The sequence below is a fragment of the Ambystoma mexicanum genome, chromosome 5p (genome assembly GCF_040938575.1).
Source record: "Ambystoma mexicanum isolate Mex_15411 chromosome 5p, UKY_AmexF1_1, whole genome shotgun sequence".
Classification (NCBI taxonomy): Eukaryota; Metazoa; Chordata; class Amphibia; order Caudata; family Ambystomatidae; genus Ambystoma; species Ambystoma mexicanum.
In genome coordinates, this window is record NC_090930.1 from 45,567,664 (window position 1) to 45,581,572 (window position 13,909).

The 13,909-nt window shown below is 53.3% G+C and overlaps 1 protein-coding gene across 7 annotated transcripts in view; it reads left to right on the plus strand.

Moving 5' to 3' along the window:
• LOC138480702 (sestrin-1-like) overlaps positions 1–13,909 on the plus strand; it is a 240,198-nt gene that overhangs the window by 167,983 nt on the left and 58,306 nt on the right. For all 7 annotated transcript variants that reach the window (XM_069612402.1, XM_069612397.1, XM_069612401.1 and 4 more), the window contains 3 exons: positions 6,982–7,120; positions 7,645–7,763; positions 7,860–8,050. In XM_069612402.1, coding sequence (XP_069468503.1) covers positions 6,982–7,120; positions 7,645–7,763; positions 7,860–8,050 — 449 coding nt within the window. The remainder of the gene's footprint in view (positions 1–6,981; positions 7,121–7,644; positions 7,764–7,859; positions 8,051–13,909) is intronic.

Below are 13,909 nucleotides of genomic sequence, written 5' to 3' on the forward strand. Positions count from 1 at the left end.
CTTTTTCATCCCCACTCCTCCTTTTTCATCCCCACTCTTCCGTTCTTGGCCCCCTCCTCCTTTCTTGGCCCCCTCCTCCTTTCTTGGCCCTCCCCCTCCTCCTCCTCCTCCTTTCTCGGCCCCCCTCCTCCTCCTCCTCCTCCTCCTTTCTCGCCCCTCCTCCTTTCTCGGCCCCCCCTCCTCCTCCTCCTTTCTCCGCCCCCCTCCTCCTCCTTCTCCCCCTCCTTTCTCTCCGCCCCCCCTCCTCCTCCTTCTCCTCCTCCTTTCTCAGCCCCCCCCCTCCTCCTCCTCCTTTCTCGGCCCCCCTCCTCCTCCTTCTCCTCCTTTCTTGGCCCCCCTCCTCTCCCTCCTTTCTTGACCCCCCCTCCTCTCCCTCCTCCTTTCTTGACCCCCCCTCCTCTCCCTCCTCCTTTCTTGACCCCCCCCTCCTCTCCCTCCTCCTTTCTTGGCCACCTCCTCTCCCTCCTTTCTTGGCCACCTCCTCTCCCTCCTTTCTTGGCCCCCTCCTCTCCCTCCTCCTTTCTTGGCCCCCCTCCTCTCCCTCCTCCTTTCTTGGCCCCCCTCCTCTCCCTCCTCCTTTCTTGGCCCCCCTCCTCTCCCTCCTCCTTTCTTGGCCCCCCTCCTCTCCCTCCTCCTTTCTTGGCCCCCCTCCTCTCCCTCCTCCTTTCTTGGCCCCCCTCCTCTCCCTCCTCCTTTCTTGGCCCCCCTCCTCTCCCTCCTCCTTTCTTGGCCCCCCCTCCTCTCCCTCCTCCTTTCTTGGCCCCCCTCCTCTTCCTCCTCCTTTCTCGGCCCCCCTCATCCCCTCCTCCTCCTTTCTCGGCCCCCCTCATCCCCTCCTCCTCAATTCTCGGCCCCCCTCATCCCCTCCTCAATTCTCACCCCCCCTCCCCCTCCTCCTTTCTCGCCCCCTCACCCCCTCTTTTCTCGCCCCCCCTCATCCTTTCTTGACCCCCCCCACCCCCCTCATCCTTTCTTGACCCCCCCCACCCCCTCATCCTTTCTTGACCCCCCACCCCCCCTCATCCTTTCTTTAACCCCCCCTACCCCTCCTCCTTTCTTGACCCCCCCACCCCCCCTCCTCCTTTCTTGACCCTCCCCACCCCCCCTCCTCCTTTCTTGACCCCCCCACCCCCCCTCCTCCTTTCTTGACCCCCCCACCCCCCTCCTCCTTTCTTGACCCCCCCACCCCCCTCCTCCTTTCTTGACCCCCCCACCCCCCTCCTCCTTTCTTGACCCCCCCACCCCCCCTCCTCCTTTCTTGACCCACCTCCCTCCTCCTTTTTCATCCCCACTCCTCCTTTTTCATCCCCACTCTTCCGTTCTTGGCCCCCTCCTCCTTTCTTGGCCCCCTCCTCCTTTCTTGGCCCCCTCCTCCTTTCTTGGCCCTCCTCCTTTCTCGCCCCTCCTCCTCCTCCTCCTCCTCCTCCTCCTCCTCCTTTCTCGGCCCCCCCTCCTCCTCCTCCTCCTCCTTTCTCGGCCCCCCCTCCTCCTTCTCCCCCTCCTTTCTCTCCACCCCCCTCCTCCTCCTCCTCCTTTCTCAGCCCCCCCCTCCTCCTCCTCCTTTCTTGGCCCCCCTCCTCCTCCTTCTCCTCCTTTCTTGGCCCCCCTCCTCTCCCTCCTCCTTTCTTGACCCCCCCCCCTCCTCTCCCTCCTCCTTTCTTGACCCCCCCCTCCTCTCCCTCCTCCTTTCTTGACCCCCCCTCCTCTCCCTCCTCCTTTCTTGGCCCCCTCATCTCCCTCCTCCTTTCTTGGCCCCCCTCCTCTCCCTCCTCCTTTCTTGGCCCCCCTCCTCTCCCTCCTCCTTTCTTGGCCCCCCTCCTCTCCCTCCTCCTTTCTTGGCCCCCCTCCTCTCCCTCCTCCTTTCTTGGCCCCCCTCCTCTCCCTCCTCCTTTCTTGGCCCCCCTCCTCTCCCTCCTCCTTTCTTGTCCCCCCTCCTCTCCCTCCTCCTTTCTTGGCCCCCCTCCTCTCCCTCCTCCTTTCTTGGCCCCCCTCCTCTCCCTCCTCCTTTCTTGGCCCCCCCTCCTCTCCCTCCTCCTTTCTTGGCCCCCCTCCTCTCCCTCCTCCTTTCTTGGCCCCCCTCCTCTCCCTCCTCCTTTCTTGGCCCCCCCTCCTCTCCCTCCTCCTTTCTTGGCCCCCCTCCTCTCCCTCTTCCTTTCTTGCCCCCCTCTCCCTCTTCCTTTCTCGACCCCCCCACCCCTTCTCCTTTCTTGAACCCCCCCCCACCCCCTTCTCCTTTCTCAACCTCTTCCTCCTTTCTTGGCCCCCTCTTCCTCCTTTCTTGGCCCCCTCTTCCTCCTTTCTTGGCCCCCTCTTCCTCCTTTCTTGGCCCCTCTTCCTCCTTTCTTGGCCCCCTCTTCCTCCTTTCTTGGCCCCCTCCTCCTCCTTTCTTGGCTCCTTTCTCTGCCCACTCCTCCTTCTCGTCCTTTCTCGCCCCCCCTCCTCCTCGTCCTTTCTTGCCCCCCCTCCTCCTCGTCCTTTCTTGCCCCCCCTCCTCCTCATCCTTTCTTGCCCCCCCCTCCTCCTCGTCCTTTCTTGCCCCCCCCTCCTCCTCGTCCTTTCTTGCCCCCCCCTCCTCCTCGTCCTTTCTTGGCCCCCCCCTCCTCCTCGTCCTTTCTTGGCCCCCCTCCTCCTCGTCCTTTCTTGGCCCCCCTCCTCCTCGTCCTTTCTTGGCCCCCCTCCTCCTCGTCCTTTCTTGGCTCCCCTCCTCCTCGTCCTTTCTTGGCCCCCCTCCTCCTCGTCCTTTCTTGGCCCCCTCCTGCTCTTCCTTTCTTGGCCCCCCCTCCTCCTTTCTTGACCACCCCACCCCCCCTCCTCCTTTCTTGACCCACCCACCCCCCCTCCTCCTTTCTTGACCCACCCACCCCCCCTCCTCCTTTCTTGACCCACCTCCCTCCTCCTTTTTCATCCCCACTCCTCCTTTTTCATCCCCACTCTTCCGTTCTTGGCCCCCTCCTCCTTTCTTGGCCCCCTCCTCCTTTCTTGGCCCTCCCCCTCCTCCTCCTCCTCCTTTCTCGGCCCCCCTCCTCCTCCTCCTCCTCCTCCTCCTCCTTTCTCGCCCCTCCTCCTTTCTCGGCTCCTCCTCCTCCTTTCTCCGCCCTCCTCCTTCTCCCCCTCCTTTCTCTCCGCCCCCCCTCCTCCTCCTTCTCCTCCTCCTTTCTCAGCCCCCCCCTCCTCCTCCTCCTTTCTCGGCCCCCCTCCTCCTCCTCCTTCTCCTCCTTTCTTGGCCCCCCTCCTCTCCCTCCTTTCTTGACCCCCCCTCCTCTCCCTCCTCCTTTCTTGACCCCCCTCCTCTCCCTCCTCCTTTCTTGACCCCCCCCTCCTCTCCCTCCTCCTTTCTTGACCCCCCCCTCCTCTCCCTCCTCCTTTCTTGGCCACCTCCTCTCCCTCCTTTCTTGGCCCCCCTCCTCTCCCTCCTCCTTTCTTGGCCCCCCTCCTCTCCCTCCTCCTTTCTTGGCCCCCCTCCTCTCCCTCCTCCTTTCTTGGCCCCCCTCCTCTCCCTCCTCCTTTCTTGGCCCCCCCTCCTCTCCCTCCTCCTTTCTTGGCCCCCCTCCTCTCCCTCCTCCTTTCTTGGCCCCCCTCCTCTCCCTCCTCCTTTCTTGGCCCCCTCCTCTCCCTCCTCCTTTCTTGGCCCCCCTCCTCTCCCTCCTCCTTTCTTGGCCCCCCTCCTCTCCCTCCTCCTTTCTTGGCCCCCCTCCTCTCCCTCTTCCTTTCTTGCCCCCCTCTCCCTCTTCCTTTCTCGACCCCCCCCACCCCCTTCTCCTTTCTTGAACCCCCCCACCCCCTTCTCCTTTCTCAACCTCTTCCTCCTTTCTTGGCCCCCTCTTCCTCCTTTCTTGGCCCCCTCTTCCTCCTTTCTTGGCCCCCTCTTCCTCCTTTCTTGGCCCCCTCTTCCTCCTTTCTTGGCCCCCTCTTCCTCCTTTCTTGGCCCCCTCTTCCTCCTTTCTTGGCCCCCTCTTCCTCCTTTCTTGGCCCCCTCTTCCTCCTTTCTTGGCCCCCTCTTCCTCCTTTCTTGGCCCCCTCTTCCTCCTTTCTTGGCCCCCTCTTCCTCCTTTCTTGGCCCCCTCTTCCTCCTTTCTTGGCCCCCTCTTCCTCCTTTCTTGGCCCCCTCTTCCTCCTTTCTTGGCCCCCTCTTCCTCCTTTCTTGGCCCCCTCTTCCTCCTTTCTTGGCCCCCTCTTCCTCCTTTCTCGGCCCCCTCCTCCTCCTTTCTTGGCTCCTTTCTCTGCCCACTCCTCCTCCTCGTCCTTTCTCGCCCCCCCCTCCTCCTCGTCCTTTCTCGCCCCCCCTCCTCCTCGTCCTTTCTCGCCCCCCCTCCTCCTCGTCCTTTCTTGCCCCCCCCTCCTCCTCGTCCTTTCTTGCCCCCCCTCCTCCTCGTCCTTTCTTGGCCCCCCCCTCCTCCTCGTCCTTTCTTGGCCCCCCCCTCCTCCTCGTCCTTTCTTGGCCCCCCCCCCTCCTCGTCCTTTCTTGGCCCCCCCTCCTCCTCGTCCTTTCTTGGCCCCCCCCTCCTGCTCGTCCTTTCTTGCCCCCCCCCCTCCTGCTCGTCCTTTCTTGGCCCCCCCTCCTCCTGCTCCTCCTTTCTTGGCCCCCCCTCCTCCTGCTCCTCCTTTCTTGGCCCCCCCTCCTCCCCCTCCTCCTTTCTTGGCCCCCCCCTCCTCTCCCTCCTCCTTTCTTGGCCCCCCCCTCCTCTCCCTCCTCCTTTCTTGGCCCCCCCTCCTCTCCCTCCTCCTTTCTTGGCCCCCCCTCCTCTCCCTCCTCCTTTCTTGGCCCCCTCCTCTCCCTCCTCCTTTATTGGCCCCCCTCCTCTCCCTCCTCCTTTCTTGGCCCCCCTCCTCTCCCTCCTCCTTTCTTGGCCCCCCTCCTCTCCCTCCTCCTTTCTTGGCCCCCCTCCTCTCCCTCCTCCTTTCTTGGCCCCCCTCCTCTCCCTCCTCCTTTCTTGGCCCCCCTCCTCCTTTCTTGCCCCCCTCCTCTCCCTCCTCCTTTATTGGCCCCCCTCCTCTCCCTCCTCCTTTATTGGCCCCCCTCCTCTCCCTCCTCCTTTCTTGGCCCCCCCTCCTCTCCCTCCTCCTTTCTTGGCTCCCCTCCTCTCCCTCCTCCTTTCTTGGCCCCCCTCCTCTCCCTCCTCCTTTCTTGGCCCCCCTCCTCCCCCTCCTCCTTTCTTGGCCCCCCTCCTGCTCCTCCTTTCTTGGCCCCCCTCCTCTCCCTCCTCCTTTCTTGGCCCCCCCTCCTCTCGCTCCTCCTTTCTTGGCCCCCCCTCCTCTCCCTCCTCCTTTCTTGGCCCCCCTCCTCCTCCCCCTCCTCCTTTCTTGGCCCCCCTCCTCCCCCTCCTTTCTTGCCCCCCCCTCCTCCTGCTCCTCCTTTCTTGCCCCCCCTCCTCCTGCTCCTCCTTTCTTGCCCCCCCTCCTCCTGCTCCTCCTTTCTTGGCCCCCCTCCTCTCCCTCCTCCTTTCTTGGCCCCCCCTCCTCTCCCTCCTCCTTTCTTGGCCCCCCTCCTCTCCCTCCTCCTTTCTTGGCCCCCCTCCTCCCCCTCCTCCTTTCTTGGCCCCCCTCCTCTCCCTCCTCCTTTCTTGGCCCCCCCTCCTCTCCCTCCTCCTTTCTCGGCCCCTCTTCCTCTCCTCCTCCTTTCTTGGGCCCCTCTTCCTCCGCCTTTCTCCTCCTCCTTTCTCGGCCCCCTCTTCCTCTCCTCCTTTCTTGGCCCCCTCTTCCTCTGCCTTTCTCCTCCTCCTTTCTCGGCCCCTCTTCCTCTCCTCCTCCTTTCTTGGGCCCCTCTTCCTCTCCTCCTCCTTTCTTGGGCCCCTCTTCCTCCGCCTTTCTCCTCCTCCTCCTTTCTCGGCCCCTCTTCCTCTCCTCCTCCTTTCTTGGGCCCCTCTTCCTCCGCCTTTCTCCTCCTCCTTTCTCGGCCCCTCTTCCTCTCCTCCTTTCTTGGCCCCCTCTTCCTCTCCGCCTTTCTCCTCCTCCTTTCTCGGCCCCTCTTCCTCTCCTCCTTTCTCCTCCTCCTTTCTCGGCCCCTCTTCCTCTCCTCCTTTCTTGGCCCCCTCTTACTCTCCTCCTTTCTCCTCCTCCTTTCTCGGCCCCTCTTCCCCTCCTCCTTTCTTGGGCCCCCTCCTTTCTCCACCCCGCCTCCTCCTTTCTTATCTTCATCCTCTTCTCCTTTCCCGGCCCCCTCCTCTGCCTTTCTTGCCCTCCTGTTTTTTTCTCTGCCCCCTCCTCCTTTCTCGGGCCCCCTCCTCCCCTTGCGCCTCCTCCTTTCTTAGGCCTCCTCCTCCTCCATCACACCCCTTCCTTCCCTTCCATTACCCCTCTCTTCCCTACTCCCATAAATTAAATATAGACTAAATTGCTTTGAGGGTGATGTGGATGTGGCACTTGACTTCTCGTTCTGTAAGGATTCCATTATGGTTCCAAAATTCTCATTTGTCATTCAGGGGAATGTTGAAAGTTTGGTATATAGGAGAGTGTGCAAATTAACAAGGGGGAGGGGGCGGTCCTAGGAGTCCCTCTGCCAGACATTAGTCCTGGTTACGAGAGACTTACCCAGTCTTTAGCTCACTATCTTTCACAGAGAAGAAATATCCCAAACATATCAGTCTTTGTCCTGCCCAGGGGCAGTCCAGCACCAAAATGCTAGGCAATTCTCCTCTGAACAAAAGTACCAACTCTGAGAGAGAGAGTGTCCAGGAGATGTACCCACCCTATAGGCAGTCTGAAATCTTGGTATGCCTGTGAGCCCTGATTCATGGAGTTTGATTGCTCCAGAATCTGAAATAGAGGAGTGTTGATTCACAAAGGATTATGGGCTGCCTGACCATTTCTTCCCCCACTTTGGGACAAGTTCTATTCAGCTCAGTGCTGCAAGATTGTTCTGATTATTCAGGACATGGTAGTATGAATCCCTTTTTTATACCTGTCAAAGGAGTAGGACTGAGAGCACATTGTACCATGTCCGTTCTGATGTGTTAACCTGGCTTTATTTTCTTCCATGCACAGTCTCTAGACTCATGCGTAGAGTTGGAGTCCTTGCGGGAGCGCATCCACCGGATTCACCTAGAGAATGAAAACCGAGACGAGCGTTCCCGGGAGCAAACGAGACTCACCCCTCCGTCTTCAGTGCAAGACCGAGAGGAAGGTAAGTACATTTCCCTGGATTCAGGGCAAGCCATTCTGCAACCAGGCCCCAGAAATAGGATTTGGCTGTGCTTGATCAGTACATTATTTTTTTCTTTATTTTCTTTTTTTTTCTAGCCTCTATTTTAAATTCTCATGCTTTGCATAGTTTGCCATCTCGTGGCTGGCCTGGAGTATTGCTTCTTTAGGAATGGGTGAAATGGTAAGGATACCGGACTAAGGTTTTACATTTCCCCAGATTAAAGTTTAAATGTTTGAATTTTTTTTTAAACCAAAAAAAAAAAAAAAATCTGGTGATGGTATGTTTTGCAGAAAGATGTTCACCTGACATGGGGAGGAAGGGTATGCTATGGCTTTAGTCCTGATGTGTCTGGGTGCTCCGTTGATATTTGTATATGTTCTTTAATTTTCTAAATGGTAGGTTATGCAAGATATGAGTAACAACCCCAATGTATGTGTACTTAAGTCCCGCTCCTCCCCCTCCCACCCCCAGCGTTGACATTGTTTTTGTACCTTTGGCTGCAGATTTAGCCTGTGACATAATTGTAGCAGCCGACCTCTCCTGTTATGTCCAGGACCCTGAGTTTGGGTACCAGGAATTTGCACGCCGCGACGAAGAGCAAACTCAGATCTTCCGAATCCAGGTGAGCATCTGTATCTAAATGCATGCACTCAACGACTAGTCAGAGGTCACTGTGTGCATCGTGGTTGACGCTGTGCTTTTCCACTGTGTGTGCTAGGACTACTCCTGGGAGGACCATGGCTTCTCGTTGGTGAACCGGCTTTACTCGGACATTGGGCTTTTGTTGGATGAGAAACTACGCTCAGTGGACAGCCTCCAGAATGGAAATATGGCCAAGCGGCAAGGCTGCGAAAGCTCAGTCTTCAAACGGGGCATCTGGAACTATATCCACTGCATGTTTGGAATTCGGTGAGTGGGGAGCGGGAGAAAGGGATATAAACTGTCAGGGGGCACTGGCTCCTTGCTTGGAGTGTTGAGGATAAAGGCAAGAAGAGATCAGGAAAAGGACTGGTGGGGGAAGTTGTAGCTTGAGAAGTAAACCCCAAAACACAAGCCTTGAGCATAAAAGTGACTGAACTATGAAAGGAACTCTTGTCTTATAACACAGTTGGGTATTGTTGCGCCTAGAAACAAATGGGTACAGGCGCGTTATGAATGCGTTATCATATCATTGGATGCTGAGATCCGTTCCAGCTGCTCCCTGCAGGAAGGCCAACCACTGTAACCTAGAAGTTTTCAGCAGATTGGTACAGCAGGCTTATCCAATCCATCTGTTCCGATCTGCCTTATAGACCTGGCATAGCTCGATTTTTCTGCATTGGAAGTGAGGACCGGGAGGGCTCGTATAAACCTGTCTGATGGGTCTAGTCTTGCTGATAATTTAATGTCGAGAGTTTAGTATTTAACCTGAAAATAGAAGTTGCCCAATTTGCTCTGTAAAACACTCACATGCTCACTCTCGCATTCAAACTCTTTGCTCTGGCTACACACAAATACATAGCCCTTATTGTCCCAATGCTTGAAAAAAGGCAGGAGCAAAAATGAATGCCTCTTGATTTACATGTTGCCCGAGGCATACATGCCAGTATGCCCTGTTTTTCTTCGGGATATGCTCATTCTGCTGTTTTTGCTATGCATTCTGACACTTTTTTAGTTATGGGATTACAATGGAAAAGCCAAGGAAAAACAGGACTTGATGATCATCTCCTGAAAGACTTGAAGCATGTGTCCTAAATGGGTCAAGGTAGACAGCAGTGGGTGGCACAACAGCTGTCAATGTGTGCAATCGACGACACAAAATGTAATCTCTATAGAGCATCTCTGTACCCTCAAGACCAAGCCTTCTCTTCAGCGCCTGTCACAGGATACATGCTAACAGCAATGTCTGGGTGGTCTGACATAGTTACGGACAATTAAAAAGAAAAGCTTAAAGAATATTGTTGATGATCTGAAAATTATTTGTAAACGGAACTTCTTACCCATATCTCTACTTGCATCCAATGTGCTGCATCGTCAAGACGCTGAGCCCATAGGGTAAGATCAGCACCATGCATTGGCCTGTTGCCTGGAGGCTCTGCAAAGGCTCTTTTCAGAGCCAGCTTATCTTCAGGACCATTCTTACACACAAGATACTACACAATGTTTAATAAAATTCACCTAAGATCACACAAAAGGTCCACTTGCACTGCCAAAACGGATGCTACGTAACTGTTCTATGTTGGCTCTGTCCGTGTAAACACAAATCCCGCATTGCCAGAACACAGCCCACCATTCCTTCTCAAAGACTGTGTCTGGCAGGTTTAAAAAAACAAAACAAAAAACCTATTTTAAGGTCTATGCCATAAGTCAGTATTTACTTACAAAAACACTATCTTATGTGTGACTAAAAGCCTCGGATTTGTTGCCGGTGATCCCCAGTGCTAACTCCAAATCCCTCTTAAAGCTTTTATACTTCTTACCTTATTAGCTGTTCAGAATCTAGTGGCCACTAGTGGGTGCAAGGGCCCTCCATTTGCCCCCTGTCCACCAAAGAGTTAGTAAAAAAGGTCCATTAGCGGGAATGACAACCTTCGCTTTCTCTGCATGAAATACTGCCCTCAAAAAGTCTAATCGTGCTGCCTCACATAAGCGTGCCCAGGTTATCCCTTCAATTAAAACTGGATCAAGAATCTTTAGCCGACTATTGCCCCATATCTGATATCCCTTTTATGAGAACTCGAATAGAAAGCAGTTCAGGGTCAAGTACATGCATTCACTCCAGGCAGGTTTAAGACCTGCTAGGGCAGGGAACTAGGATCAGACCAGAGGTCAACAGATGAGTGGTGGCATTGCCCCTGTTAGATCTTATTGCAGTGTTTGCCAGTGTGCCATTGCACCCGCCTCTATAGACCTGAAGCAATAGGCATTTAACATTCTGTTCAACAGTTCTGAAGAGCATGTTTCTCCCAATGGGTTCAAGCCATCACCAGCGCTCCCATCGGATTCCAAGGCCAGCCCCTTCTGTGTGAAGTCCCCGAGGGAGCCATATCTTCTCGTTCATGTGCAGTATCTACCTTTTATCATTGGTTGATGCAGCGCATACGGATTCACGTTTTTCAATTACGCCAACGAACACAATCTTTTTTTAGCAAACGAGTAATTAAGACCCCCATCATCGGCACGATAAAATTATTTGTATTTATTTGTTATTTATATAGCCCCTTACACCAAGGCGCTGTACAAAACCAATTTACAGGACAACAAAATGAGCAAATGGATATAATTAAATGATACAATTTACAATAGGACTCACAATGCAATTAAGGCTGAAGTAAGAACGTTTTTATAGCAGTATGGAAGGTAAAATAAGAATGACTAGACAGCAGGGAAAGAGGGGGCGTATTCCAGTGAGAAGAGGAGCCAGAAGAGCAAAAGAACGGAAGCTAGAGGAAGCCCATTGGGGACGAGGGACAGTTAAAAGAAAGTGGCTTTGGGAACGAAGAGTACAAGAAGTGACATAAAAGGAAACGAGAGGCAAGATAAATAGGAGCAAGTCCATAAAGAGATTTAAATACTACGTTGAGAAAATTGAATTTAAGCGAAGAGTGCTGCAAAGGTAGCCATCGGAGAGAGGCCAGTGAAGGAGAAATAGTCACGAATATGTAGGGACTACAGAAGACGGAGATAGGAATTGAAAATAGATTTAAGGGGTACTAGACAAGAAACGGGAAGACCAGAGAGAAGAACAGAACAGTAGAATAATCGAGAGAAAATTGAGGAAGAGATTAGAAGCTTTGTGGCACTAAAGGTAAGAAAAGGTCTGACTTTCTGGATGTTATAAAGATGAAAATGACAAGAACGAGATGTGATCGAGATATGAGCAAAGGAAAGATTAGTATCAAGACGTAGACCAAGGGTGTGGGCAGTCGGAGAACAGGGCCGATGCGAAGGAGACAAGAGAACAAACGGGAAGAGGGATAGTATTAGCAGGAAAAAAGAACTTCAGTCTTAGACGGATTAAGGAACAGAAAATGGTCCAACATTCAAGTTTTGATCGCGGAAAGACCAGCAGAGAGGTTTGAGTGTATATCGGGCGTGGAAAGAAGAAAAGGATAGGAATAGTTGTGTATCGTCGGCATAAAAATGATGAGACAACCCGAAGAAAATTTTGGGTAAAGAAGTATACTGACAGAAAAGAAATGGACCAAGAACAGACCCTTGTTGAACACTGTGTAGAAGAGGAAGGGGATTAGAATTAACACCAGCCCAGGATGCAGAGTAGGTGCGATTAGAGAGGTATGATTGCAACCATGTGATTACAGAACCGGAGAATTCAAAGGGAAAAAGGGATTGTAGAAGTAGTGTATGATCCACTGTTCCAAAAGCAGCGAATAGGTCCAAGAGTATAAGAATAGCTTCTAGTAACAGCTCTAGATTATCCTCAGGGTTCTGATGTATAAAAGTGTCATCAGCGTACAGGGTTATCAGATGTCTGGCCCCATCTATTTCAATACCCGCCTCAATGTATTCCGTTATAAGGTACTGTGCGATCGGTTCCATAGCTAGGACGTAAAGTAGTGGTGACAGTGGACAAGCTTGTGTAGTCCCCTTTCCCAATTCCCATGCCTCAGAAATGCACCTACCTGTCTTCACTCCTGCCATCGGTTTAGTGTACACCAACTGGACCCATTTCACATACGTCTGTCCAAAGCCAAATCTAGCACAATATTGCATAAAGCCAGTCCCATCTCACTGAGTCGAACGCCTCGCTGCGTCTAATGTGGCTATGGCACACAGAGTATCACAGGATGCCATCTTATCCATCACATGATGTAATCTCCGCAAGTTCCAAGCCATGCTCCAGCCCAGAACATATCCTGTCTGATCTGGCTGCACTATCCTGGGTATCACTTTTTTTTCATTCTAGCTACCACTATGAACGTTAGTATGTTGTTATCTTGATTAAGCATCGAGAGAGGCCTATAAGAATTATAATCTACAGGGTTTTTGTGGGGTTTAAGGAGGGGTACGATTATGGATTTTCCCAGGCTAAGTGGGAGGAACCCCTTGTCGTACGCGTCATTAAATGTATTAAGCAAGTAGGGGGATAAGGCTTCTGCATATTCTTTATAAAAATTGCTAGGTAACCCATCTGAGCCTGGCGTCTTTCCTGTCGGCATTCCCACAATCGTACTTTGTATCTCTTCCAAAGTGAGACGCACTTCCAAACCATCCCCTTCCTCTTTACTTTGCTCTGGGAGTTTGATTTCCCCTAACAACTCCTCTAGGTGTGTGTTTGATCTAAAGCCCCCGCCCGCTATACAGTTGTCGGTTGTTTCACAAAACACTGCCCCGTTCTGGGTGTGGCATACTTCCCCTTGTCCCGTGTTTGAGTGTATGGGGCTGTGTTTCGCCTCATTCTTATATAACCATGCCAGCATTCGTCCCGGCCTATCTCCTTCTATATGCTGTGTCTCTGTGTATTTAGCAAAACTGTGTTTACCCAGTCTCTCCCAGCAGTCTTCGCATTTCTGTCTCAATTCTCGCTCCTTTGTTTCCCTGTCTGGATGCTGTTCTCAGGATTGTTCCAACCTTTGCAATTGTTCCTCAGCAGAGGACAATTCATTGTTAATGTTTGCTTGGACACTGCTAGACCTTGCTATGGCGACCCCTCCGACTACTACTAGACACGCTTCCCAGATTATGCAAAATATATTCTGTGATTATTCTGTGATGCTGCTTTTAGTACAGACACGAAATGGGGAATCTCTTAGCGATTTGCTTCTAAGCCTCCACGTGGGTATTGGAGCACCAGGGGGCCAGTATTACCACTGTAAGCTAAACTGGGCATGATCTGATAAGACTCTACCCTCATATTGGGCATGCGTAATCCGGTGTGCCATTTCATTACCTACAAAATAATCCATACTTGTATATACCGCATGCAGCGCTGAAAAATATGAATAGTGTGAAGAACTCTCCAGGCATCCACTAAAGCAAAAGAATCTAGGAGAGCATTCAACGTCTTGGCAGGCAGCGCTGGTTTAGTGTAGTTTACGTCAGATCTGTCCAGGATCGGGATTAACGTACAATTGAAATCTCCTCCCCCCATCATACTACGATCTTTGTACGGGCCCAATCGAGGGTGTAGAGTCTGAAAAAACTTGGTGGCGCTGTGGTTGGGGACATATGTATTAACCAAACAAGTATCCACCTGTTCAAAGAGGCCCTGCACAAGCACCATTCTGCCTTAATTTTGATGCGAGTAACCGTAAAGGGTACTGAGGGTGCGATCTATATCAGGACTCCTTGGGCATAGGCTGAGTATGGGGAACCAAATAGTTGCCCCCACCATTTACCCGCTAGTAATGCCCGTTTGTCTGCCTTGAGGTGCGTTTCTTGTTACGTGGCAATGTCCACCTTACTTCTCTGTAGATACAAATATACTCTTTTCACATGAGCATTCAACCCCCTCACATTCCAAGTGAGAACATTTGCAGTTCCAGCCATTTACTTCTGTCTCTTTGTAAATTCTCTGCCGCTCCCGGCACAGCCACTGCTGCTCTCCTTGCTTTAGGCGCTCCAACCTCAAATGTAGTGCTATCTGTGTCTTCCAACATATCTGCAGGCAACCCCCCCCTTGTTCTTCCCCAAATGCCCCAACAAAAAACTGCCCAGCGTCATTACCCTTGCTCAGGCTTGTCCACTTCTAGCATCTGCCCCAAGCGGTCCTTCCTGGCCCAGAGCACAGCGGGTGGGCACATAAACAAGTACCCCTGAAAGAAAACC